Source organism: Hippopotamus amphibius, chromosome 2, assembly GCF_030028045.1.
Source record: "Hippopotamus amphibius kiboko isolate mHipAmp2 chromosome 2, mHipAmp2.hap2, whole genome shotgun sequence".
Taxonomy (NCBI): Eukaryota; Metazoa; Chordata; class Mammalia; order Artiodactyla; family Hippopotamidae; genus Hippopotamus; species Hippopotamus amphibius.
This window is the reverse complement of record NC_080187.1, coordinates 184,213,328-184,239,674: the sequence shown is the minus strand read 5'-3', so window position 1 is coordinate 184,239,674 and position 26,347 is coordinate 184,213,328. Positions and strand designations below refer to the sequence as shown.

At 43.2% G+C, this 26,347-nt stretch overlaps 2 protein-coding genes across 4 annotated transcripts; one reads left to right on the top strand and one right to left on the bottom strand.

Moving 5' to 3' along the window:
* Positions 1–239: 239 nt before the first annotated feature.
* RPUSD2 (RNA pseudouridine synthase domain containing 2) lies at positions 240–10,452 on the bottom strand. Of its 2 annotated transcripts, XR_009051516.1 has the most exons (4): positions 9,809–10,452; positions 8,236–8,532; positions 6,725–7,538; positions 240–1,488 (listed from the first exon to the last, which is right to left on the bottom strand). XR_009051516.1 is itself a non-coding variant. In XM_057724161.1 (3 exons), exons 1-3 carry the CDS (start codon positions 10,433–10,435, stop codon positions 6,804–6,806), a joined length of 1,659 nt encoding a protein of 552 aa, XP_057580144.1. In that variant the 5' UTR covers positions 10,436–10,452; the 3' UTR covers positions 1,496–6,803. The 2 variants fall into 2 exon arrangements, 1 of the variants encoding a protein (XP_057580144.1); XM_057724161.1 differs by lacking the exon at positions 240–1,488 and having other exon boundaries at positions 1,496–7,538.
* Positions 10,453–14,012: 3,560 nt separating this feature from the next.
* CCDC32 (coiled-coil domain containing 32) lies at positions 14,013–22,863 on the top strand. 2 transcript variants are annotated; one of them, XM_057724094.1, is made up of 4 exons: positions 14,013–14,115; positions 15,555–15,805; positions 18,867–19,023; positions 21,884–22,863. In XM_057724094.1, the coding sequence occupies exons 2-4, from the start codon at positions 15,562–15,564 to the stop codon at positions 22,017–22,019; spliced, it is 537 nt and encodes a 178-aa protein (XP_057580077.1). In that variant the 5' UTR covers positions 14,013–14,115; positions 15,555–15,561; the 3' UTR covers positions 22,020–22,863. The 2 variants fall into 2 exon arrangements, with proteins under 2 accessions (XP_057580077.1, XP_057580076.1); XM_057724093.1 differs by having other exon boundaries at positions 14,046–14,115; positions 15,550–15,805.
* The last annotated feature ends 3,484 nt before the right edge of the window (positions 22,864–26,347 follow it).

Below are 26,347 nucleotides of genomic sequence, written 5' to 3'. Positions count from 1 at the left end.
TTATCTCTATGAATGTACACACACACACAAACTTTTAAGCTAATAAATTCCGCAAAGCTATAGAATACAAAATGAACACAAAAATCAGTTATTACTAATGTATATATATAATATACACTAGTAATGTACAATCCAAACATGAAATTAAGAAGACAATTCCATTTAAAATAGTATCAAAGAGAATAAAACAACTAGGAATAAATTTAACCAAGGAAGTACAAGATTTGTATACCGAAAATGACAAAACACTCCTGAAAGAAATTAAAGACCTAGAAGAATGGAAAGATTCCATTTTCATGAATTGGAAGACTGTTCAGATGGTAATACTATGTAAAAGCAATCTACAGACTCAATGCCATTCCTAACAAAATCCTACCAGCCTCACAAGCAACAAAAGAAAAAAAATGACAAATGAAACTACAGCAAACTTAAAAACTTTTGTGTTATTAAGAAACACAAGTGTTGGCGAGGATGTGGAGGAAAGGCAACTTGTGTACTATTGATGGGAATGTAAATTCCGCTGTAAAAGCCACTACGGAAAACACTATGGAGGTTCCTCAAAAAGTTAAAAATAGAACTACCATTCGATGCAGCAATTCCACTTCTGGGTATACTGTTTCTCCTTTTTTGGCTGCGTGGCTTGTGGGGTCTGAGTTCCCTCACCAGGGGTTGAACCCAGACCCTGGACAGTGAGAGGGCAGAGTCCTAACCAACGGACCACCAGGGAATTCCCTGGGTGTGCATTTGAAGGAAATGAAATCACTATCTTGGAAAGGTATCTGCACCTTCCTGTTCACTGCAGCATTATTTGTAAGAACCAGGACACCAGAACAACCTAAATTTCCACAGATGGATGAATGGATAAAGAAAATATGGTATACATGTATGCAATGGGAAAAAAAGAATGAAATCTTGCCATTTGTGACAACATGGATGGACCTTAAAGGCATTATGCTAAGTGAAATAAGTCAGACAGAGAAAGATAAATACCATATCTCTCTTATATGTGGAATCTTAAAAAATTTTACATATACTGTATATTAAAAAAAAAAACCCAACAAGCTTATAGATGCAGAGAACAGATTGCTGGTTACCAGAGTTGGAGGGTGGGAGGGTAGGAGAAAAGGGCAACATTTTTTTTTTTTAATAAATTTATTTATTTATTTAATTTATTTATTGGCTGCATTGGGTCTTTGTTGCTGCACACGGGCTTTCTCTAGTTGCTGCAAGCGGGGGCTACTCTTCATTGTGGTGCGTGGGCTTCTCATTGTAGTGACTTCTCTTGTTGTGGAGCGTGGGCCCTAGCCACATGAGCTTCAGTAGTTGCGGCACATGGGCTCAGTAGTTCTGGCTCACGGGCTCTAGAGCACAGGCTCAATAGTTGTGGTGCATGGGCTTATTTGCTCCGTGGCATGTGGAATCTTCCCAGGGCAGGGCTCGAACTCGTGTCCCCTGCATTGGCAAGCAGATTCTTTACCACTGCGCCACCTAGGAAGTCCAAAAGGGCAACATTTTTGTTTTTAGTTTGAATAAATTGAATTAAAAAAACACTTGTGCCATAGAAAATCCTATAAAGATGCCACCAGAAGACTACTTGAACTAATCAATGAATTTGGTAAAGTTGCAGGATACAAAATTAACAGAGAAATCTCTTGCATTTCTATACACCAACAATGAAAGATCAGAAAGAGAAATTAAGGAAACAATCCCATTCACCATTGCAACAAAAAGAATAAAATACCTAGGAATAAACCTAACTAAGGAGGTAAAAGACCTGTATGCAGAAAATGATAAGACACTAATGAAAGAAATCAAAGACGACACAAACAGATGGAGAGATATACCATGTTCTTAGATTGGAAGAATCAACATTATGAAAATGACTATACTACCCAAAGCAATCTACAGATTCAATGCAATCCCTATCAAATTACCAATGGCATTTTTCACAGAACTAGAACAAGAAATTTTACAATTTGTATGGAAACGCAAAAGACCCCGAACAGCCAAAGCAATCTTGAGAAGGAAAGACGGAGTTGGTGGAATCAGGCTTCCTGACTTCAAACTATACTACAAGGCTACAGTGATCAAGACAGTAAGGTACTGGCACAAAAACAGAAATATAGATCAATGGAACAGGATAGAAAGCCCAGAGATAAACTATGGTCAACTAATCTATATGACAAAGGAGGCAAGGATATACAATGGAGAAAAGGCAGCCTCTTCAATGAGTGGTGCTTGGAAAACTGGACAGCTACATGTAGAAGAATGAAATTAGAACACTCCCTAACACCATACACAAAAATAAACTCAAAATGGATTAAAGACCTAAAAGTAAGGCCAGACACTATAAAACTCCTAGAGGAAAACATAGGAAGAACACTCTTCAACATAAATCACAGCAAGATCTTTTTTGATTCACCCCCTAGAATAATGGAAATAAAAACAAAAATAAATAAGTGAGACCTAATGAAACTTCAAAGCTTCTGCACAGCAAAGGAAACTATAAGCAAGACGAAAAGACATCCCTCAGAATGGGAGAAAATATTTGCAAACAAATCAACAAAGGATTAATCTCCAAAATATATAAACAGCTCATGCAGCTCAATATCAAGAAAACAAAGAACCCAATCAAAAAATGGGCAGAAGACCTAAATAGACATTTCTCCAAAGAAGACATACGGATGGCCAAGAGACACTGGTTAGAATGGGCATCATCAGAAAATCTACAAACAGTAAATGCTGGAGAGGGTGTGGAGAAAAGGGAATGCCCTTGCACTGTTGGTGGGAATATAAATTGATACAACCACTATGGAGAACAGTATAGAGGTTCCTTCAAAAACTAAAAATAGTTACCAGATGACCCAGCAATCCACTGCTGGGGATATACCCAGAGAACACCATAATTCAAAAAGACACATGCACTCCAATGTTCACTGCAGCACTCTTTACAATAGCCAGGACATGGAAGCAACCTAAATGTCCATCGACAGACGAATGGATAAAAAAGATGTGGTGCATATATACAATGGAATATTACTCAGCTGTAAAAAGGAATGAAACTGGGACATTTGTAGAGACATGGATGGACCTAGAGACTGTCATACAGAGTGAAGTCAGTCAGAAAGAGAAAAAAAAATATCGTATATTAACACATATATGCAGAATATAGAAAAACGGTACAAATCAACCAGTTTGCAAGGCAGAAATAGAGACACAGATGTAGAGAACAAACATATGGACACCAAGTGGGAAAAGCAGGGAGGGTTGGGGGGAAATGAATTGGGAGATTGGGATTGCCATATATGCATTACTAATAAGAAAAAATATCAAATTGTACACTGTAAATATATGCGGTGTATTGTATGTCAACTGTATCTCAATAAAAGTTCTTAAAAAAAAAAGCAGCAAACCCAAAAGGGAAGGAAAAAAAAAAGCAAACCCAGAAAAAGCTCCCCTTTTTCCATCTAAAGATAAGATAAGAAAATCTCCCTTTACTGGAGACATACTCATCAGCTGAGGGGGTACCAGAGGAATCTGCAAATTTTACTCCATTAGTTTCCTCCCATACATATTTACCTTCCCACCGTTTACTGCCCTGGGAAGCCTAAAACTGCTTTCCTTTGTCCTTTCATTTCTCTACAAATTTACTTATTCTTTGTTGAAGATGCCATGTAAATTGGAATTGTAAGATACTACTTTGAGTTACTTTTGGTTAATCCCTTGTGATGTGCACTGCACACATTATTAAACTGTTTTTCTCTTGCTTATCTGCCTTTTTGTTAGAGTCCTGGCTGAAAACTGAAAATGGGTAAAGGTTTGCCTCCCTACACAGTAATTCCACTTCTGGGTATTTATCCAAACAACTGAAATGAGGATATTGAAGAAATACTTGCACTCCCGTGTTCACTGAAGTATTATTCACAATAATCAAGATATGAAAAGAACCTAAATGTCCACTGACTGGATAAAGAATATGTGGTATATACATCCAATGGAATTACCAGTCAGCTTTGAAAAAGAAGGAAATCCTGCCACATGCCACATGGATGAAACTTGAGGACATTACGCTAAGTGAAATAAGCCAACCACAGGTCAAATACTGCAGGATTCCATTTTTATAAGGTATGATGATATGTGATTTATAATAGAAATATATATTTGGTTTTTCTCCTTGTTCTAGGCACAGAGCTCCTAAACCCCTTGACATTTCCTAAGTGATAAAGTGTCTTTTGATATTCATAACAAGCCCCTTTCAACCAAGTCAGAGTTTAGGTTAATGCGGTGACTTTTGGAAAATGCCAGAGGAACCAACCCTGTGATGACAAGGTTGGAACTTCCAGCCCCACCACAGAACTCCAACCTCTGGAAGAAAAGAGCTAGAGATTGACCTAATAACCAATGGCCAATGATTTATTCAATCATGCCTAAATAATGAAACCACCATGAAACCCCCTAATGACTAGGTTCAGAGAGCTTCTGAACTAGTAAACAAGAAGGCATCCACATGCTGCAGAGCGGCACACCTGAACACTATGGGGTCAGAAGCTCCTGTGCTCAGAACCCTTTCAGACCTTGCCTTATGTATCCCTTCATTTTGCTGGTCTTTCCTATTCTTTAATACCCTTTGTAATAAAACTAATGATCGAGTAAGGAAACTGTTTTCTTGAGTTCTGTGAGCCATTCTAGTAAATGGTTGAACCCGAGGAGTGGGTTGTAGGAACCTTTGATTCACAGCTGGTCAGAAGCACAAGTAACGACATGGACTTGCCATTGGCATTTATAGTGGGGACAAGTCTTGTGGGACTGAGTCCTTAACTTGTGGGATCCGACTCTATCTCCAGGGAGATGGTGACTGAGATGAGTTAAATTATAGGACACCCAGCTTGTGTCACAGAATTGCTTGATATGAGGAAACCACCACATATTTGAAATACAGAGTATTCTGTGAGTAAAGGAAAATGAGTTTTTCTTTCCCATTATCTAAAATAAACACATGGAAGCAGAGAGTAGAATGGTGATGCCAGGGGTTGGGGGTAAGGGTAAATGGGGAATTGCTATTCAACAAATATAAAGTTTCAGTTATGCAAGATGATTAAGTTCCAGAGATGCTGTACAACACTGTGCCTGTAGTTAACAATATCATATTGTACACATTGAAATTTGTTAAGTGGCAGACCTCATGTTAAGTGTTCTTACCATAATACAAAATAAACTAACAAAACGTTTGTGAATCACAGGACACTACCAATAAAGTGAAAAGGCAACCTACAGAATGGGAGAAAATATTTGCAAATCATGTATCTCTTAAGGGTCTTGTATTCAGAATACATAAAGAACTCTTATAACTCAACAACAAGCCAATCCAAATTAAAAATGGGCAAAAGATTTGAAAAGACATTTCTCCAAAGGAGATACACCAATGTCCATCAAGCACATGAAAAGATGTTTAACATTACTAGCCACAAAGGACATTCAAATCAAAACCACGAGGGACTTCCCTGGTGGCCCAATGGTTGGGAGTCTGCCTGCCAGTTTAGGGGACATGGATTCCATCCCTGGTCCGGGAAGATCCCACATGCCAGAGAAACTAAGCCCATGAGCCACAACTACTGACCCCGTGTGCGACAACTACTGAAGCCCATGCGTTGAGAGCCTATGCTCGGCAACAAGAAAAGTCACTGCAGTGAGAAGCCTGCGCACCGCAATGAAGAGTAGCCCCCGCTCGCCACAACTAGAGAAAGCCCATGTGCAGCAAGAAAGACCACAGCAATGAAGACCTAATAAATAAATTAATTAATTAAAAATTAAAAAAAACCAAAAACCACAATAAGACCATACTTTAGTCCCACTAGGATGACTATAATCAAAACAATGGAAAATAACAAGAGTTGGTGAGGATGGAGAGAAACTGGAACCCTTGTGCATTGCCCATGGGATTGTAAAATGGTTTAGCTGCTGTGGAAAAGTTTGGTGAGTCCCCCCAATATTAAACACAGAATTACCATATGACCCAGCAATTCCACTCCTTGGTATATACTTGAAAGAACGAAAAACATGCATTCAAACAAAAATTTTTACACAAATGTTTACAGCAGCACTATTCACAATAGCCGAAAAGGGGGAAATAACCCAAATGTCCATCAGCTGATGAATGGATATACAAAATGTGGTATAACCATGCAATGGAATATTATTCAGCCATAAACAGGAATGAAGTACTGATGCATGCTATAATCTAGATGAACTCTGAAAACATTATGCTAAACAAAAGACGACAAACACAAAAGGTCACATATTATATGATTCTAATTGTACGAAATGTCCAGAAAAGGCAAATCCATAGAGACAGAAGGCTGACTAATGGAATCAGGAGCTAGGAGGAAGAAGAAATGGAAATTACCTGTTAATGAGTATGGGTTTCCTTTTGGATGATGAAAAGTGTTTTGGAACCAATTAAGCAGTGATGGCTGCATATCATTGTGAATGTATGAAATGCCACTAAACTGTGTATCTTAGAATGGTAAGTGTGTTATGTGAATTTTACCTCAATTAAAAAAACAAACAACTTGTAAGAAAACCAGATGCACAAAGTATTAGAAAAAGAGATCTATTTACAAACCAAAAAGTCCCCAAACTCTAGCTGGACGGAGAGGAAGGAGGAGGTAGCAAGTATGAGCAGGTCCTTTAAGAGCCCAACCTCCCCCTGAGAAACTCTGAGTACCAGCCCATGTGGTCAGCTTCTACTTCATGGCCCATCCCTGCTCCAAGCCAAGAAGTAATCCCTCTGTTGGCCACAGCCCTCAGTCCTCTTGCCAGTCATCTTGTGCCCAGGCAGGCACTGGTGAAAAGTACTCAAAGCCTGGCCCTTTATAGCGCAGGGCATGCAGAAACATCACAAGGTCCTGGGGCAAGGGGTCCTGTCGCACTAGCCGGCACTCTGCACAGAGCGGGTCTGTCTCTTGATTCACAACATCTGTTTCGGTTGCCTTCCCTGATGCCAAGGGCACTGTGTCCAGATCCTGAGGGGCTGCCTCAACTGCTCCATCCATCTTCTGGGCAGATGCAGCCAATTCTTCTAGGCAGTCCTTGCCCAGCTCTGAGAAGGGTGCTGTAGAGTCTGGCAGTCCTGGGGACAGGTCGCCCTCACAGAGATCTAACACATCCAGACTTTGTTTGGCCTGGTGCTCTGCCACAAGGTCCCGAAGTAGTTCCTCATCTGTCTTTGGAATGTGGCCACCTCGGCCTCGGGAGGGGCCCCAGGCAACTGAGTTGTAGATGGGGTCATTAAGGATGGGGTGGCCCAGGAACTGGAGGTGGACTCGGATCTGGTGGGTGCGGCCCGTGAGTGGCCGGCACCGTACCACACTGGAGTGGCCATTGTAGCTCAGTCTCTGGAACACTGTCTCACAGGGCTTGCCCCGAGGATCTACACGGCACACCCCCACCTTGTAAGACACCACCAAGATGGGTTCCTTGCAGGTTAGTTCCTCGGCAGGGAACTCTCCCTCCACCCGACACACATACTCCTTCTCCAGCTACACAGGAGGGAAGAGGGAGAAAGTCAGCACAAAGCCTGTTTAAACACATGACGCCCAAACCCTCTACAGTGATGACAATGCACCCGTGTCAGACAGAAGAGGATTCAAACCCCAGCTCTACCATTTGCCAGCTGTGCAATCCTAGGCACATTACTTAGCCTCTTTAAATCCCATTAATTTGTCTAGAAAATGTTTGATTAGAAAAGCATTTACCTCAACAAGGCTGTTATAAGGATTTTGTCAGCTGGGCTCTAACGTTCTTGGTACTGAGCCTGGTATACAGTAAACACCCAATAAATATATTACAATCAGATCTAGAATTACAAGTCTCAAGACCAGAATCACCACTATTTAACTCTTCTACCCAGGCCTCTTCCAACTCCTCCATCCAGAATCTTTCCACCAAGGAGACTCTCCCCACAGTCTTAAAAACCTTGCTCAGCCTGACAGCGCTTTAAATCTTCAAAAGAGCAAATTACCAAGAGAGGCAGTATATGTCATCTCTAAAGATCTTTGGAAACATAAGAGATAATAACCTGTCTCTGGCACTTTAGGTGTTGACTTTCCTGGAGATAGGAAGCTTGATAAACATGAAGGGTCACTTCAGATCTAGAACTCAGTGATAGATACCCTTTGCACACAGAACATTCGTGAGCTCAGGATGTGGCCTGCAGGAGACAAAAGCTTGGCTCACCTGCCGATCCCGAACCTGTTCATGAATTCTCTCTGAGACAGCTGCTGTCTTGGCAAACATCAGGACCCCAGAGGTAAGGCGGTCAAGCCGATGCAATGGGTGTAGCTCCTTGAGCTGGTGCTCCTTGCCCAGGATAAAGATGACTGTGTTGTGTCGGAAGCGGCCACAGGGGTGGACAGGAATGGAAGAAGGCTTGTCTACAACCACCACATCTTCGTTCTCTGCTAGCAGGCGGACAGGTTCTGCTGTAACTGGTGGCTCATGCCTGTGCACTGTGTTCCGTAAGAAGTCATTGTCCTGCCAATAACATAGGCAACTGGTCAGTCCAGGGTCCAGCCACCTGTAATCACCTTCACACACAAGCTTCCTCCCCTCTTCCTTACTGGCATGGAAGAATGGTCACAGTACATCCTTAAGCAGAAAAAAACAGTGTGCATAGTGTATTCTCATTTTGTACAAAGAGACACACAGGCAGACAGCAGGCATTGAAAAACTGCTAGAAGGATATACACAAAATGTTGATGATATCTCTGGGTGGGGTGATTATGGATTTTTTTTGGTAGTGTTGTTCTGTTTATTTGTATTTTCTCTACAGTAGCTATATTTAAAAAGTAAATTTTTCTAAAACAAAGGGGAAAACCTCCATAAATCATCACTTATCATGACTTTGAACAAACACCAAGCTGTAAGTCCAGAGATTTGGGCTCTAGACCTGGATTTGCCACAGGCTTACTGCACACTTTTGGGCAAGTCACTTAACTTCTCTAGGCCTCAGTTTCCTTCTCTGTTAAATGTGAGGGTCAGTCCAGACCTGTGCTTCTCAAAATTGGGATGGGAGAGGGGATTCAAATCGCTTACTCTCCAAATGCCCCCTCAGAACCATGATGAGGCAGTGTTAATGACACAGGTGTCTGGTACCTCTTAGCTGTGATGGAATTTTAAAGAAGGGTCAAAGCACTGGACTACACAATTCTAGTCTCAAACCTCTGCCATTTCACAATTCTATCTTATCAGGCTCTACGATAAATAATTTAAGTAGAAGTTATAAGAACACAGGCGCTGGAGGTGGCACTGTTGCCTTACCTCTGTGAGGTTTACCTTAGTTTCCTCAGCTCCCTCACAGGTAAAATGGGGTAGCAGTACCTACTCCACAAGGTTGTCATTAGAATTAAATGTTAAAGTACATAAAATGCTTAACTCTGTGCCCAGCATACAGTCAGGAGATATAAACGGTAAGTCTCGGTTACTACTATTTGCACAGAGATCTACAGTGCAAGGTAGAAAGTTATCAGTGCCAGTGCCACAAGACAGTGCATAAAAGAAGCTATGAGAATTCCAACTTCTGTCCCTTGGAAACACCGAAGCCGCCTTGATGGAGGGGATAAATGGGCTGAATTCTGAAGCCTACGGGCCGTCTACTTGCGGAGATGGGGCGCTAATTGAGTGTTCCAAGTGAAAACGAGAACACTTCAGAATTACCCCGATTTTAGTCAATACCTATGCCTTAGTAACTGTGGTAAAAAAAACAACAAAAACCCTGCCCCCTTTCGGGCAGGCCCCATCAGGACTCCACCTTGAGCACAATGCTGAGGTCCTGTACCGGCTCCTCGTTGAGGTGCAGGCGCCCCGCCCTGACCGCGGCCTCGTAGTAGGCCAGGGGCTGGGCTCGGAACTCGGTGCTGAAGACGTGCAGCAAGCTGTGGCCCACCCAGCGGCCTTTGCAATAAGTCCGGAAGTCAAAGTAATAGGGCCGCACTTTGCGCAGGCCGCCCTCAAAGTAGTAGCTGGTCTCGGCAAAGTGTTCATCGCCGAAGCTAACCCCTGCCCGTCGCTTCTTTGGGGGCGGCACAACGCGCTCCCCGGTTGCGCCTCGCCGCTTCTTCCGCTTGCCGGGGGCCGCGCCTGCAGCCAGGGCCTGCTTCCCGCTCCCTGAGGCCTGCTTCGCGTCCCCCGGGGCCGGCTCCACTCGCGGGTCCGCCGGCTCCGGGAGCCCTGAGGGCTGCTCGCCCCTCGCGTCGTCACCCACATCTCCGTTTTGCTGAACCAGAGCCTCCAACCCGCTCGCTGCTTCGGCCCCGGTCGACAGTGTTTCCGCCATGGGGCCCCTACAGCCACCCCAAGTCCTAGCAAAGGTAAGGCGCCGGAGACTGAAGCACACTTGCCCAAGAACCGGGAGCCACGAGCGGCCGCGCAGCCACATGACCGCGCGGCCGCGACTTCTGGGTCGCGATCTGAGGACGTCACTCGGCAGCAACCAATCAGTGAGGCCTAGTGCCGAGGCTGCGTGAGAATAGGCGTGAAGGAGGTAACTGAATGAGTTGAGTTGAGGAGCTGTGAGGATGACTCATTAAAAGTGCAGGTCCGTGTAGATATGCTCGAAGTCCCTTGAGAAACTCTTGAAAGGAGTTATTTCAAAACAAAACAAAACAAGACATGAGGATTGCTAAACTCTGAATATACTAAGAAGCACTGTGCTGTATACTTTAAAGGGTGAGTATTATATTTGTGATTTACAACTCAATAAAGCTGTTATATATGTAATTAAGCACATATACCCCAGAAGCAATGTTTTCACACTTGTCCTTCTCCCTAACAGCATGAGAAGGACTAGAGATCTCCCATTTGCCTCCCATATACTCCTGTCCTGAGATTAAAATTCCAAGTGGATCAAAAGATGTATTTGTCAGAGTTCTTAAATGCAATATACTGAAATCAACTCTAGTTAACTTAAGAGACCACGGAATTATTGAAAGGATATTAGTGCCTCATAGGATTCACAACAGAGCTGGAGAACAGGCTCAGAAATAGCCAAATCAAGAGAAGCCAAGACCTCTGAGAACCAGCCACATGACAAAAGGTGAATTGTATGGAGTGTGAATTATATTTCAATAAAAAATTTTTTAAAGTATTTTTTAAGAATGTGTTTGAAGCACAGACAAGGAGAGAGCTATAAGAGAGGTCTAGAAAGGGAGTCCTTGTGGGACTGTATAAAGCCGTGCTACTCAAAATGTGGTCTGTGGATTAGCAATGTGGGCAACAACTGGCAACTTGTTGGAACTGCAGAATCTTTTAACAAGGTCCTCATATGATTTGCCTGCATATTAAAGTTTGAAAAGCATCGATATAGCCCAAGCAAAGGAGACTTTTGTTGTATCCTTTGGACATCCAGCATCTTCTCAACACTCTTCTTTGTGTGGGAAATGCCCACATTAAGTACTGCCTCCAAGAAGTGGAATCCAGAAACTGGCCTTCCTAGCCTCCCTTGCAACTTGGGCATCCATCACCTGGGCTCCTCTATCAGGCAGAACATTTGGTTTAGAGGCATACAGCAGACACAGTGTGGAATCCATGTCTGACAAGATAGCATTGGCAGTATCTGATTTGGGGGACTAACAGTGGAGGAAATTCTTGTGTCCAGTGCCCAGCTGCAGTGTCTATGTTCAGTGGTATTGGGGTACTCCCTGAAAAGTCCTTCAGTGAGGTTTAAACACTGTTCCTGGCTATATAGACCCCAAGTCTGACTCTCTGGCTCATCTTGAGATTCTGTGAACTGTTTAATATCCTTTAATCCTGTGGTGTACAGTGGACTAGCCATTACCCACATATAGCTAAATTTAAATTAATTAAAATGAGAGGCAATTCAAAATTCAGTTCTTCAGTTACAAAACCTGTGTCTCAAGTGCTCAATAATCACATGAAGCTAGTGGATACCTTATTAGACAGCTCAGATAAAGAACATTTCTATCATCACAGAAATTTTATTGTACAGAGCCGCTTTAATTGATTCCTTTTACTGCTTAAACTGGCTAGAATGAGCTCTATTGTTTGAACTCCACCTAACTTACTATGATAAGGATTTAAGTCTTTAAGAGCAATGGGAAATTGTTAAAGAGTTTCTGGTGTGTGTGTGTGTGTGTGTGTGTGTGTGACATGGTCTAATTTCCATTCCAAAAAGATTACCCAGGTTGCAACTTGGAGAAGGGACTAAAGAGTGACTCACAAGGTCCAGCTCCAGTTCAGTGTGGTCTTTGACCATGAGGGTTCTAGTTTAAACATTCAGACACCAAACAAATTTTGAATATTTGCCAAGCATCACTTGGCTCTAGAGATACAGAGGTAAGAAAGACATGGTTCCTGACCTCAGTGAAGGCCTAGGCTGATTGAGGATACACATAAAATACATATTTGTACTAATCACATTGTGGTTAAAGCAGAGTCTAAGATAGAGGGATGCTGACTGCCCTCATGTGGCTTCCCAGTGTGAGCAGTCCTTAGGGAGGGAGAGATCACCAGGGCTTATGGTTTCAGCTTTGCAAGTCCAGGATCTGGTTTGGATTTATTCAGCACACACACTAACTAAACTCAAAGGACATGGATGAATCTGTAAGGGTGACCAGTTTTTAATTTACAACTGTAACTTTAAGTTAAAAGGTATATTCATTTTTATACCAGCTGCTATTTGTGCCTACTGTTAAAGGCACCCTCATCCTGGTATCAAGATATGTAAGAGGCCAAATTTGAAATCAAGAGTTTTGGTTTTTTGTTTCTTTGGTGAGCAGGAAATTAGAGAAAACTTTGTGAGTTGAAAGGCCATGGAGCAGCTCAATGAAGCACCCATAAATCTATGACAGTGATCCTTTTTATGAATCAGATGCTACCAGATTCCAGGTTGGGTGGCAGTTGGAGGACTCTGGGGATCCACCCATCCTCATATATTCCCTGTGAATAAGCACTGCCCAAATCCTGCCTATTATTTGCTCCTTTGTTTTCTAACTTTCTTGCTTTCCACTTCCTTCTGTTTGCCTATTCTAAGAATCGTTATAAATGTGAATAACAGAGTACCTTGTAGCTCCCTTTCACATGGTGGTAGTTATTACCACCATAGTCACATTGATTGGCTTTGGACACATCTAGAGACCAAGCTATTTCTACAGATGACTGGCTGATGTCTTTCCTCACACGTGTCTTTGAGAGAGAGTAACCAGCCTTGGAAATTGGGGATCAGGTTGCGAGGGTTGCATCTCAGCGAACTGATAACCCCTGAAGGATATCAAAGGTCTTCTCCTTAAAAAAAAAAAAAAAAATCCTTTCTGACACACGCCTCCCATTGACCACTCTTTCCTATATGTACTCTGGCCACACTTCCGTCATATCCTCTATAACTCTTTGCTGTTATTTGTAAACTTGTCTCCATGGCACTTCCTCCTAAACTTTAAAGCTGTGGCCCATACCAAGTCTTACTTGTCTTAAATTCTCATTTAACACAATGCTTCGAACACAGCAGGAGCTTGATGTCTGTTGACTAAGTAAATGTGGGAAAGCTTCATACCTTGGTGAATGGGACATGTATCTCGTTGGACATACTCTCTCCTTACACAATAGAATAAGGAAAGCAATCGCTTCCGTCCCCCATTCGAGGCGAAAAGTTCTCTGATTTGCTTATCGAAGGGCTGAAATTTTCGGGGACAAACACCAGCCCAGAAAACTGCCGAGGAGATTAGCTTGCTCAAGGAACCAAGAAAAGTCAAAGCCTTGGAAACTGTGCTTCCCTACCAGAGCAGGAAACACGTGGAAAGCTCTGTCCGTGCGGCGGGAACGCTCGGTTATTACTGGAATCAACCCGGCTCGCGCGAAGACTGCGGCCCAGGGCGTGTTAGCCACCGTTTCCAAGCAACCACAGTCCCGCCCATCGTTTCCAAGCATTCTGCTTCTCACTTCCTTACCCACTCGACCAATCGGCGCGCAGAACACCACCAGGTTGGGCGGAGGTTGGAGGACTCCCGGGATCCGTCACGTGGAGACTCCGCCTCCCTGTTTCTCCCCAGCTGCTAGCGACGGAACTGAGCCGAGCGTTTGCGGGCTGCTGGGCGGTCGGTTGCGGTAGGTGAAGAGGCGCGGGCGTGCCTAGAGTTTTGTATCGCCGACTCCGGCCGCATTCCGAGATACCAGAGAGGTGCCTCGGGGCCTGAGTCGTTCCGCCTGGCCAGTCCTTGAGGCCGGAGTGACTGAGGCCCGTGATCTGCACACCAGGGTTCTCCGCACTGGTGTGGACTTCCTAGGGGGTACCAGGACCCTGATGCTGGCAAAGTTTTGATGTGGGTGGGTTCAAACGACTTCGGGATGCGGGTGGAGCCTCATTGTGACCCTTGGCATCATATAGGGCCTCCGTCACATATCTGACCCTTTTACTTCCGGGCCCTTGCGCTGGCAGGGCTCCCTCCGGGAATTGTTCAGACCTTTTCCCAGGCAGCCTTCCTAATCTCAAAGGTCCCTCCTGAAAGAAGGTGTCAATTCATACTATTAGACTAGATAATTACGAAAGCCCCCAGGCTTTGTGGGTAGCCCTTCCCGCTTAGCTCTGCTTGGGCTACTTTCAGTATAATCCCAAATAGGCAGAGTGGTATTGGGTAAAAACATGGCTTTTGGAGCGGCTCAGGTCTGGTTTCCAGTCAAGGATTCACTCTATATCAGTAATGTGCCTTTGACATGTTACCCTCTGATCCTCAGTTTTTTCACCTGGAAAATGGTGAAAATGTCTATCTTTCCATTTTTCTATTAAAATAAGAACATGAAGCATATAGCCCAGCTTCTCCATGTAGTGAGCACATGGGCCTTGCATATGACAGTACTCTGACAGATTTCACCAAACAGCATTTTTATTATCCTGGTGTACTGGATATGGAACTGTGCAAGGCTTTTAGTCTGTGTCTTTTGAAGACAGAATTTAATTGGCTGAGGACAGAGTGGTTGCATTTTGGAGATCTTTGGAGAAAAGTGCAGGATAGTTGTCCTCACTGGAAGTGTCCTAGCAATTCCTCTGTGTGCGTGCGTGCATGTGTGTGTGTGCGCATTAAAACATGCATAACGTAAATTTTACCATCTTAACCATTTTTTGATGTACTGTTCAGTGGCATTCACATTATTGCACAACCATCACCACCATCCATATCTAGAACTTCCCAAGCTGAAACTCTATATCTGTTAAACAATAACACCCACACCACACCCCCAACTACCATTCTACTTTCTGTCTCTGTGAGTCTGACTTCACCGACCTCATATAAGTGGAATCATTCAATATTTGTCCTTTTGTGTCTGGCTTATAGAAATTCCATTGTAAAAGACAAACTTCATTATGAAAACACCCTGAGTGCAGAGCCAGAAGAGGAACCCAATTACCCTTTTGTCATCTTTTTACCTAAAACATAGGAATGTAATAATAGAAGACATATTAAATTCTGTTAAGAGAAACTTAAAACGCTGTTACCTTCCTTCCTGAGTCAGTCCTTATTCACTTGAGCTTGTGTTTTTCAGCTCAGATTCCAAATGAAAATGTTTGAGAGCATTGACTCTACAACCACAAGATCTGGCCCGGATCTTTGGGCTGAAATCTGTTCCTGTCTGCCACATCCTGACCAAGAGGATGGTGCCAGCAATGCCTTCTCAGACTCCTTTATGGATTCTTACCCTGCAGGCACAGGCCAGAGGGAGGCCCCAGACTTTGCTGTGCAGCCAGCTGTCAAGCCTTGGGCTCCCCTGCAGGATTCAGAAGTGTATTTAGCATCTCTAGGTAAGTTAGATGGTTTGTTTTTGGTTTTGTTTTTTTTAAATCAGAAGCTGGTGGTTTTAAGGAAGCATGTTGAAGTTCTGTTATATCAAACCTGGTTTTCTATTCCTCATTTTTTTTTTTTGTCCTTACCACATGTATCTGTCAGATGTAATTCTAGGGGGTGTTTTAGGTTAGTTGTTGAAAAGGAGCCCCCTTTTCCTAGAACATCCCTTTAAACAGTCTTTGTCATCTGCTGCCTCTGATGGTTTCATCTAAATTCTGCTTTATTTATTGGCACTCTGCAGAACACTCTTACCTACTCTTGGTGGCTCATGTATTCAGATAACCCCAAAATGTCAAAACTTATGCCTTCCTGAAAGAAAAAGGTCATGGCCCCAGAGCTACATGTGGATTTCTGATGCTACAGTTTGAGAAACTGTTACATTTAATAGATTGATTGTTGGGAATGGGAGTATATTGACATAAAATTCATTCTGCCTTTTGTGAGCCATTTTACTTTTTGAATATTTCCTGAACACACCTTCACTGTCTTGTCCTGTAGCCATAAGTATTTTGAGAGACTCCTAACACAGGAAAGAGATTCAGATTGTCCCATGCTAGGGGAAAGACAAATATCCATCTTGGGCAGTGATTGCCAGTCTTCAGAATTGTGTTATTCTTTATTATAAAACATCCATGAGACCCATCAACATGTCACAAAACCATACCTGGGAATAATTATTTGAAGAAGGAAAGGCAATTCAGGAAGAAGAAGCTTTTGAGGAAGGACAGAAAGAAGAGTCAGAATAGAGTTTACATGATTGCTAAGCAATTTCTTGGAAAAACCAAAAGGCATTTAGCTAATGATGTACTGGAGGAAAAAGATGAGCAAAACACAGGTGGAATGGTGGGTAATGAGAAAGATGAAGGTATAATGTGAGATTTGTTGGGAAGCCAGCAGAGAGAGCACAGTCATACTTGTAGCAGTGGCCAAGGCGGCTAACGGTTCTGTTGTGGTAGTCAGAACATCTGTGTAACAGTGCCAAGGAGAAGAAGCAGCAGTCTGAGGGAGCTGAGGAACCAGATCTGTACACTTGCTGGTGCTCTGTGCCCAGGGCATATAAGAAAGCTTCATGGAGTCCGCGATGTTTTTGATTGGTGAAGACTGATTCAGAAAGTTAAAACCCCACTGATCTTTCCTAAAATCAGTTAAGGTGACGATTGAAATGTCCTTTCCTGAAGAAAATAGGAGGCACTTCCGTTGCCTGTGGCAGACTCTGGGAGACAGCGGCAGGCAGCTTTGGGGGATGCAAGGGCACCTGTCTCTGCCTGATCACACCTGATCAGGGACTCAGCACACTCACAGAGAGGAAGACCTTTTCCAGCCCAAAAGACTACCTCCTACCTTGACAGTCAAGGCCTGACAATGTAAAGATTGTGGGGGTTTTGTTAAATATTTTTTTAAGATTGTGTTTATTGCCAAGTAAACTTCCTTTTGTGTGTGTGTGTGTGTATTTTAAATTTTTATTTTTTTCAGAATAGCATTTAATAGTTATTCCAGTGAAACTGATTTTTTTTCCCCAAAATCTTTTATTGAGATATAATTGACATACAACAAACTGCATATATTTAAAGTGTACAATTTGGTATTTTTTTTCTTATTAGTAATGTATATATGGCAATCCCAATCTCCCAGTTCATCCCACCCCAACCCACCCTCCTCCCTCCTGCTTTCCCCCCTTGGTGTCTGTATGTTTATTCTCTACATCTGTGTCTCTAATTCTGCCTTGCAAACCGGTTTTGCCAAGTAAACTTCTATCAGAGAATCCACTAAGAGCAACTATTAAAAACTTTTAGCCAGTTCAATGTGAGATATACATAATCCTTTTCACATCCTCCAGGGGAAAAAAAAAACAAAACTCAAATATTTAGCATTTATCAACTGTAGGTTTTTTTACATGAGGGAGCTTTTGGTGGTAACTTGTAGCAACAAAAGATGTTTGTTTTGATCAGTGGGTTCTGGCTGATGTGACTTGTTTAGAAATGAAAACAAGATTGCAAATCATAAAGTATCTATTTGTCCTGGGCTTGATGTCCACACCTCCCCTTCAAAAAGCCATCATTTATCCATTTATTATAGTTGGAGGCAAGTCTAAATTAAGGCAGAAGGCAAATGGTGATACCCTTTCTTTTATTCTTTAAAAGAGGCTGTCTATTCATCAGTTATACTTAAAATGCAAAGAAGAGTAGCTAAACATGTATCCTCAGGAAGCCATATGGACCACTTTCACAGGAATTACAAGATGTTTGTCTTTATTAGGCTCCAACATTCAGGCCACAAGTAGAACAACTTTCAAAAAAAATTGTTGAGAGATTCCTTTTCTTTAATCAAGAATTTAATGACACATAGAGATCTTAAAGTTCTCTTAATATTGAGTTCTCATTGAGTCAATTTTAGTGTCTAATGAACCATCAAATCTTTCTTCATTTTCTCTAATTCTTTCTCATGAGGTTTGGAAACCGCTTTATGACACTGTAACAAAGAGAAAAACCATTTACTCCTCAGAGAGACTATTTTCAGGAGTTGAAAAAAGACGATAGTATACACATGTCAAGCCAGGGAAAACAAGCACTCCTTAGAGAGATACCTGCTGGCTTCTGTGATTTCAAAGAAAACATGCCATCCATTTATTTATGAGAAGCTATGGTTTTCCCCTTTCTGGGGTTATATGTTTATTTGATACAATGCAGAGAGGAGACTTTGTGAAGGAAAAAGAAAAATGTACATTTCCCTTTGTCCTCTTTTAAAAAATGAGTTCTCTTTCAGGGAATGTGCTTGTACGCATCAGTGAGAGAATTTTTAAGTTGGCATTTTGCATTTTATTTTGTTTTGTTTTGTTTGGCCACACTCCGTGGCATGTGGGCTCCTGATTCCCCAACCAGGGATCAAATCCATGGCCCCTGCAGTGGAAGTGTGGAGTCTTAACCACTGGACCACCAGGGAAGTCTGGCATTTTGCATTTTCGATTAGTTTTATTTCATATTCACTTTCCTTGTTAAGCTCAACTTCCTTTCTCTTTAGAGAAGAAACTGAGAAGAATCAAAGGTTTAAATCAGGAAGTGACTTCCAAGGACATGCTTCGAACCCTGGCCCAAGCTAAGAAGGAATGCTGGGATCGGTTCCTCCAGGAGAAGTTAGCATCAGAGTTCTTCGTGGATGGACTTGATTCTGATGAGAGGTAATTGGTTCCCAGTCCAGCTCTAGGTGACAGTCTATTTCACTGAAGGCATTTCTCTTCCTTTAACGAAGTCAGGAAGAGTGACATCTGAGTCCAGATATAAGTTGATATCAACATCAGCTTTTCTGAACTAAAATCATCCTTTGTAAGGTTGTTTTATTTGCTCTTAGTCCAGCAGCAGATTTTTGAGAGTGGGTATTTTTGCCAAACAGCAAATTCCCCACCTACATCTTGATCACAGGTTAAACAGAGTTGAGAATAAACCATTGTCTTCATTTTTAAGTACACACTGCACTTGAGAAAGTAGTAATCAACAACTGGAACCAAGTCGTCTTACCTGTGAATCTCCACTGCCTTACAGAGTTTCTCTCATATTGTAGACACTCAAATTTGTATAGACCAAATGAATGAATTTCTTAAGCATCTACTGTGTGAAGGCACTGTGCTTGATGTCATAGCCGTGAAGAGCAGATGTAAGGACGTTTTAGACCCTTTTTTTGGTCCTCAGAACTAGTTGGGGATAGATGGCAAATATATTGGGTGGGCCCAAAAATTCATTTGGGTTTTCTGTAAGATGTTATGGGAAAACCTGAATGAACTTCTTTGGCCAACCCAATATATGAAGACATACCTAAGAAAACGAGGCAGCATAAGAAAAGAGCCAGATGCGCAGAAGTGACAATGTGCTTTAGGTGTTGAAAGACCATTGAGCTCCCTCTGGGCTCTGGTTTTGTACCAAAGGAGAACAGTATCTGTGAGTGGGCCAGATGCAGAAAAGAGGAGAGGGCATTCTGCCACAAAAAGCAGGATGGTCCTTGACACTGAGGATAGGAGCTTTGCCACTTACTGGTTGTATGTTCCTGGGTGAGTAACTTGTGTGTATCTCAGCTTCCTGCTCTGTAAAGCAGGAGTAGCAGCTCTTACCTCATAAAGTTGTTAGGAGCATTAAATGAGTTACGATGTATAAAGCACTCAGAGGGACTTCCCTGGTGGTGCAGTGGTTAAGAATCCACCTGCCAATGCAGGGGACACAGGTTCGATCCCTGGTCTGGGAAGATCCCACATGCTGCAGAGCAGCTAAGCCCGTGTGCCACAACTACTGAGCCCTGTGCTCTAGAGTCCATGAGCCACAACTACTGGAGCCCGTGTGCCTAGAGCCCATGTCCCATAACAAGAGAAGCCACTGCAACAAAGAGTAGCCCCCGCTCGCCACAACTGGAGAAGGCCTGTGTGCAGCAACAAGACCCAATGCAGTCATAAATACATAATAAATCTTAAAAAAAAAAAAAAAGCACTCAGAATAGTGCCTGGCACAGGGTCAGTAGTATGTAAGTGTTAGCTGTTCTTAATATTATTCTTCCTAACAGAGTTTTAAAATTCAATAAGAAATTTTATTCAAAAGGAAAATCAGCAAGGGAAATAAAAACCTGAATTTTAACCCAAGGATTAGGGGACTATGACTTAACCCAAGTTTACAACATATCATTAACATTGATTTTGAGAGACCCGTGATATCAGATAAAGATACTGCTGCTGAAATCATGGACAGTATGTGAATAGAACTTCATAGTTACATTTGATTTTTTAATTTGCAAAGTATTTTCACTTACATTATCTTAAATACTGCATCAGGGTGCCCTCAGATCCTTCAGAAATCAGTGTGGCATCTAAGGTCAGGCCAACTACCCTATGAGGGTTCAGAAAATAATGTAAGTTTTACTCTTTTCTTTTCCCAGTTGAGCCTTAAACTGCCCCAAACACAGAAGACAAAGATGCACAGATTCTTGAACCTCTAGTAATTTGATATTATATTCTCTCCCCTTGCATACTTCCCTCCTCTCCAGTCCTTTAGGTGTCTAAAATCTGCTGGCTATGGCCATATTCCTTCCTTCCTTCCTTCTTCTCTCTCTCTTTCTTTCTTTCCTTCCTTCTTTCTTTCCCCCTTTCTCCCTTTCTTCCTTCCTTCTTTCATATTTACTTATTTGGCTGAGCCAGGTCTTAGTTACAGCATGTGGGATCTAGTTCCCTGACCAGGGATCGAACCCAGGGCCCCTGCACTGGGAACATGAAGTCTTAGCCACTGGACCACCAGGGAAGTCCCTATGGCCATATTTCTTGGCTTATGACTTTTTTGCTATTGAAGAGCACAGAATGAGGTTTATGTTATTTCTAGTCATTTGATTTTACTGTGACTGTCTGATAGTTTTAGGGTGGAGGATCCTGGGCACTCAAGGAAGGTGGGAGGGGAACATTTCCTCCTCCCCACAGATGCAAACCAAAAAGAGCCCCCTGGCATAGTGGCCATTCCTTTTGGGGGGGGACATTGCTACTCAGATGTTTCCATCTCGGCATTTTGCTATAGAATGCACTAAACAAACAAAAACACACCAAAAATTGTGCTTAGTGCAACTAAGTGCTGTAAGTATAACTGAGCCTCAGGCTATCTCAGGTATAAGAGATTTCAAGATGCCCAGGTTTCTGCCTCACTGATAATTTGGTACTTATTTCAGTGTTTCCTCCCCTTGACAAATTCTCTTCTCCAGTTTTGAGGGAAAAAAAGACAGGACTGAGGCATAGGCTCTTCAGCTGTTCTCATCAAGCCTTCAGAGACTCTGCATTTGAAGGGGGCCTGGTGCTGCTTATCGCCCCAGTGCCCACTAGGGGGTAAATTATGCCATGGAGCTGCCAGGATGCACAGCTGTCAGAAGAGTATCTGTGCTCCCCATGTTAGCAGTGAGAAACAATTGTAGGAAGAAATTGGTGGTGGGCGGGAAGGCAGCCTTTGAGTAACTGAGATAATTGTTAAGTAATTAATCAGTGAGGTCTGATGCAGCCACCCTTTTCTCCTGCTCTTTCCTAGCACCTTGGAACATTTCAAGAGGTGGCTGCAGCCAGATAAAGTAGCCATCAGTACAGAGGAGGTCCAGTATCTGATTCCTCCAGAGTCACAGGTTGAGAAGCCAGCGCCTAGGGACGAGCCAGCAGCCGCGGAATAATAAATTACACACGCATGTGCCCAGCAGCTGTCTCGGGTCCGGAGGGAACAGCGGAGAGCTCGGTGACAGCAGCAAGGAGAAATCTAGGGAGGGAAGAAGGCCAGCCTTCCACTCCATCAAGCAAGCAGCTGCAGGCCCCTGAGGACTTGCCTGGGGCTGGCACGTGTGACTCTCTTGGGTAAAGTGACTGACCCAGTGTGTGCTAGATCAAAATACCACCTTCTTCTATGTCTCACAGCTTGTCTGAGCTCTGTTGCTGCAGGTGAGAAGGCTGCTAAGAACCTAGTAAAGGACCATGTGTGAAAGTATTTGGGGAAACTGATGCCCTTGTGCATAATGTACAAGTTAAGTGAACCGTGTTTTTTCTTGCCTCTTCCGGATGTTCCCGCCTGTGTTCCAAGCGTTCCCTTGGTAAATTGTCAGGGGTGCATCGGCCAAAGAGAGTGAAGGCTGCCTCCGTGAATCCAAGCCCTATCTGGGGCTTCTCTAACAAGTCCATAATAAATATAGGGACTTCAGGAAAAAAAGGCTGGGCTTTTCCTTCATCTGATTTGTCCCTTGTGGGGAAAATGAACAAAAGAAGTGTGAAAATGTAGGTGTTTCTGTGTACACATGTATATTTTTTATTTCATGCATGGTTTTTCCCCTAACTTCCTCTGGCACTTACAGAGAACCAGGTTCCAAATTAGACTTGTAAATATGGCGTGGGTATTTGAAAGCACTCCTGAATAATTCCATTGCCTGCTCCTTGTGGCAGCTTTCCTGGCTGAGCCTGTGCTTCCTTCCTTGTTTATGGTGTTCTTGTTCAGTTTGTATTGTCCATATAAAAACCCTTCTCATCAGACTAGCCATGTGTGTGGTGCTGTTAACCCAATTCCTCCCAGAGAGGTGCTCCCAGGCAATGAGGAGGTAAAGACAAGTGCATGTCGACGTAGGCGAGCTGGTAACCTTTGCCAGATTCCTGTTTTTAACATGCCCTCTGACAGGCCAGATCTCAGTGCTCTGAGGGTAGGATTCTGAGGTCATGGCTCCAATGGAGCTTCTTTCTGGGTAATAGCTTCCAAATCCCTAATGATGAGCAGGTGGCCCTAAAAATCTCCGTAGAGAACATTTGCTTATTTCTAAATCAAGTAGATTTAGAAATTTTGCCTTGTCCATAAGGATGGGAACCAACCAGGTGATTCCATATACTTGCTTAAGTACATGAATATTTTTGTTGTAATTTCCAGATGTGTTTCCCATTTTGTTTTGCCATTAACTACTGGTGTTAGCTTTATTCTTATTGCTTTTTATTAGTAGGATGCCTTTGACAGAGAGGGTGACCCTCTGTTCCCCAGACACTTTGAGAAGCCAGACACTAACAATCATTGGGCCCTGGACTAAGCTTGCTAGGGATTCTGCCTGGGGTTCAGGTACCAGACCTCACTCTTCCTATAGAGCCATCTGATGGCTTTCAAATGGATGGATAGGTTTAAAAAAACAAAACAAACAAAACCTAAGATTTTCCTTCTCCCTGCATGATAAACAAAATTATTCTTCCTCAGTAACAACAATTTAAGAAAAAAAGCAGTAAGGTCTGAAAATACTCTCCCAGAGAGCAGCTGATCATGGATGGTTAGGGAATCTTTCTGTACCAGAAAACAGTGTTTCTGTCATTCAGGCAGGATTCCAGCTTTGCCTTTTCCCTACCTCCTATTTTTGACCTAAGAAACAGAAATCTTAGTATGAAAAGGTGGGAAGTTAATTCAGAGGAACTGAAAAGGAACTGTAGAACTGAAAGGTGTTTAGCTCAGGGTGAAAACCCTGGGGTTGAGGGCTGGGGGTGGCGGGGGAAGGTCCTGGATGTCCACTGCCTTCTCACTTCACTCCTCTACAGGGAGTCCAGTGGGTTGTAACTATGGTTTCTTAAATTGGTTTAGAGGTGACAGCTTTAGTGATGGCTCTAAAAAAAGGTGAAACTCTATTTACCAAAAACAAATTTGATGTTAGTTCCCAAAGCTAACTTTTTAATATAAATTTAACTTCTGCGATTGTTGTAGTACTAAATTTGAAACCAAGAGTCTTGGCTGCTGTCTTTATCCGTGCTGTGGCTTACTGTGGGATCATAAATAAGTCAAACAACCTCTTTGTATTCCAGTTCCCTTTCAGAAATTGGACTAACCATAGGGAAAATTGGCCAAAAATGCTGATCTGTTTCCTTTGACCCTGGAAACTCCCAAGGAACTCCAGTTAGGACTTCCTCAAATCACTAATTTATGAGTTGAGAGAGCCTTTCTTATCGCCCCTTTCTTCCTTCCTCATGTCTTTAGTGAAACAGAAAGAGCACATGGAGCAATATTTACTGCTAAGCCTTAGAGCCAGAGAAGGGCAATTCCCAACAGGGCAAAACAGTGATGACTGGGTATATCCAGAGGAGGCTGGGTTGGAGCCAGGGAGATCAGGGAAGTAACTGCCGCTGTTCTCTCCTGGCACAGAGCTTGGCAAGATCAGTGCTGGAATGGCACAGGCTTGTGTCCAGTACCTGCTCCAGAAATAGGCTCTGGATGTAGGTACAGCAAGTAAACAAACGTCCTACCAGCTGTTGCCGAAGTGTGTCCCTCTCAGGCAGGCCTGCCCACCAGGACTGTTGCTGGAGGAGGGAAGATGCCCTGGAGCCGCTCCCTGGCCCTGGCTTGGAACAAGTCCCCCAAAGCTGGGAACAGCTCCAGCCACATAAAACAGCTGATATTTTCCTGAAAATTCCAAATTATCCCAGCCAGCTTTGGTCCTACCTCAGTTAAAAGATTGAAGACAGGACACTGCCATTGCAATCTTAGGCTTGTGGGAGGGCTGTTTTACTTGAACCCAGTGTGCTGTTTAAGGCACAGATTCATTCATCTAACCAATATTTGTTGAGCCCCTGCCATGCTTCAGGCACTGTGCATGGTGGCGAATAAAACAAAACCAGGTCTTCCCACGTGGGTTGATGGTGGGGGAGATACGGCCAAGTTAACTGGTGCTGTAGTCACTAATGCTGTAGAGCCTCGGCATAGGCACACAGTGCTTGGAGAGCATATGGGAAGGAGATATGAGAGCCCTAGGCCAGTTGGGTGGGAGGTAGAAGAGAGACTGAGTTAGGGAAGCTGAGTCTAGAAAAATGAGTAGCAGTTCGAGAGAATAGAGGGCTAAGAGCATGGGGGTAGAGAAAAGTACCAGAAGAGGAAAATGCAAAGGAAAAGAGCAAGTACAAAGGCCTGAAGGCAAAAGAAAGGTTGGATACTAGGAAATGGTTCAGTGTAGCTGGAGCATAAAGGACAAAGGAGGAAGCATTAGAAGGTGAGGTTGGAAATTAATAAACACGGCCAGGTGTGAAGGGCTTTATAAGCCATGTTAAGGAGTTTGGAATTTATTTGGGGAGCAACAGGGAGCTAAAGTGTCATTTTAAGAGGGGCAGTGACGGGACCAGAATTGCATCTAGAAAGATGGTTATGGCTGCCATGGGTTTAACATGTTTAAATTGATGAGGGGAGGACTTTCTAGGTGGCGCAGTGGTTGGGAGTCCTTCTGCCAGTGCAGGAGACACGGGTTCGAGCCCTGCTCTGGGAAGATTCCACATGCGGCGGAGCAACTAAGCCCGTATGCCACAACTATTGAGCCTGTGCTCTAGAGCCCGTGAGCCACAACTGTTGAGCCCGTGTGCCGCAGCCATTGAGGCCCACACGCCTGGAGCCCGTGCTCTGCAACAAGAGAAGCCACAGCAATGAAGGAGGAGGCCGCGCACCACAATGAAGGGTAGTCCCCGCTCTCAGCAACTAGAGAAAGCCCGTGTGAAGCAACAAAGACCCAACGCAGCCAATAAATAAATTTACTAAAAATAAATAAGTAAATAAATTGATGAGGGGAACACAAATTCACACTTGGCAATGATCTGTCCACATGAAATAATGCAATCAGGTGGCTTGTGGTTTTCCTTTGTTTTTATTTTCTAGCTTGATGTCTTTGAAGTTATTTTTTCACTCTTAGAGAACAAATAGGATCATGTATGGCAGATTGTATTTTCCAAAGATGGCCATATAAATATATCACATCCCACACTTTCAGCTTACAGTGTGGTGCGGACACTCTTCCACTGAGTTGCTGGGTCAATATTCCCTCCCCCGGAACCTGAGTAGACCTGTGTAACTGCCTTGCTAATCGAGTACAGCACAAATAATGTGACTTCTGAGGCTAAGTCATAAAAACTTTCCACCTGGGACCTCTCTCTTTCTCTCTCAATATGCTCCTTGGTAGTTCTGAGCCAACATGTAAGAAGTCTGGCTACCTCGAAGCCTCCATACTAGAGAGGCCCC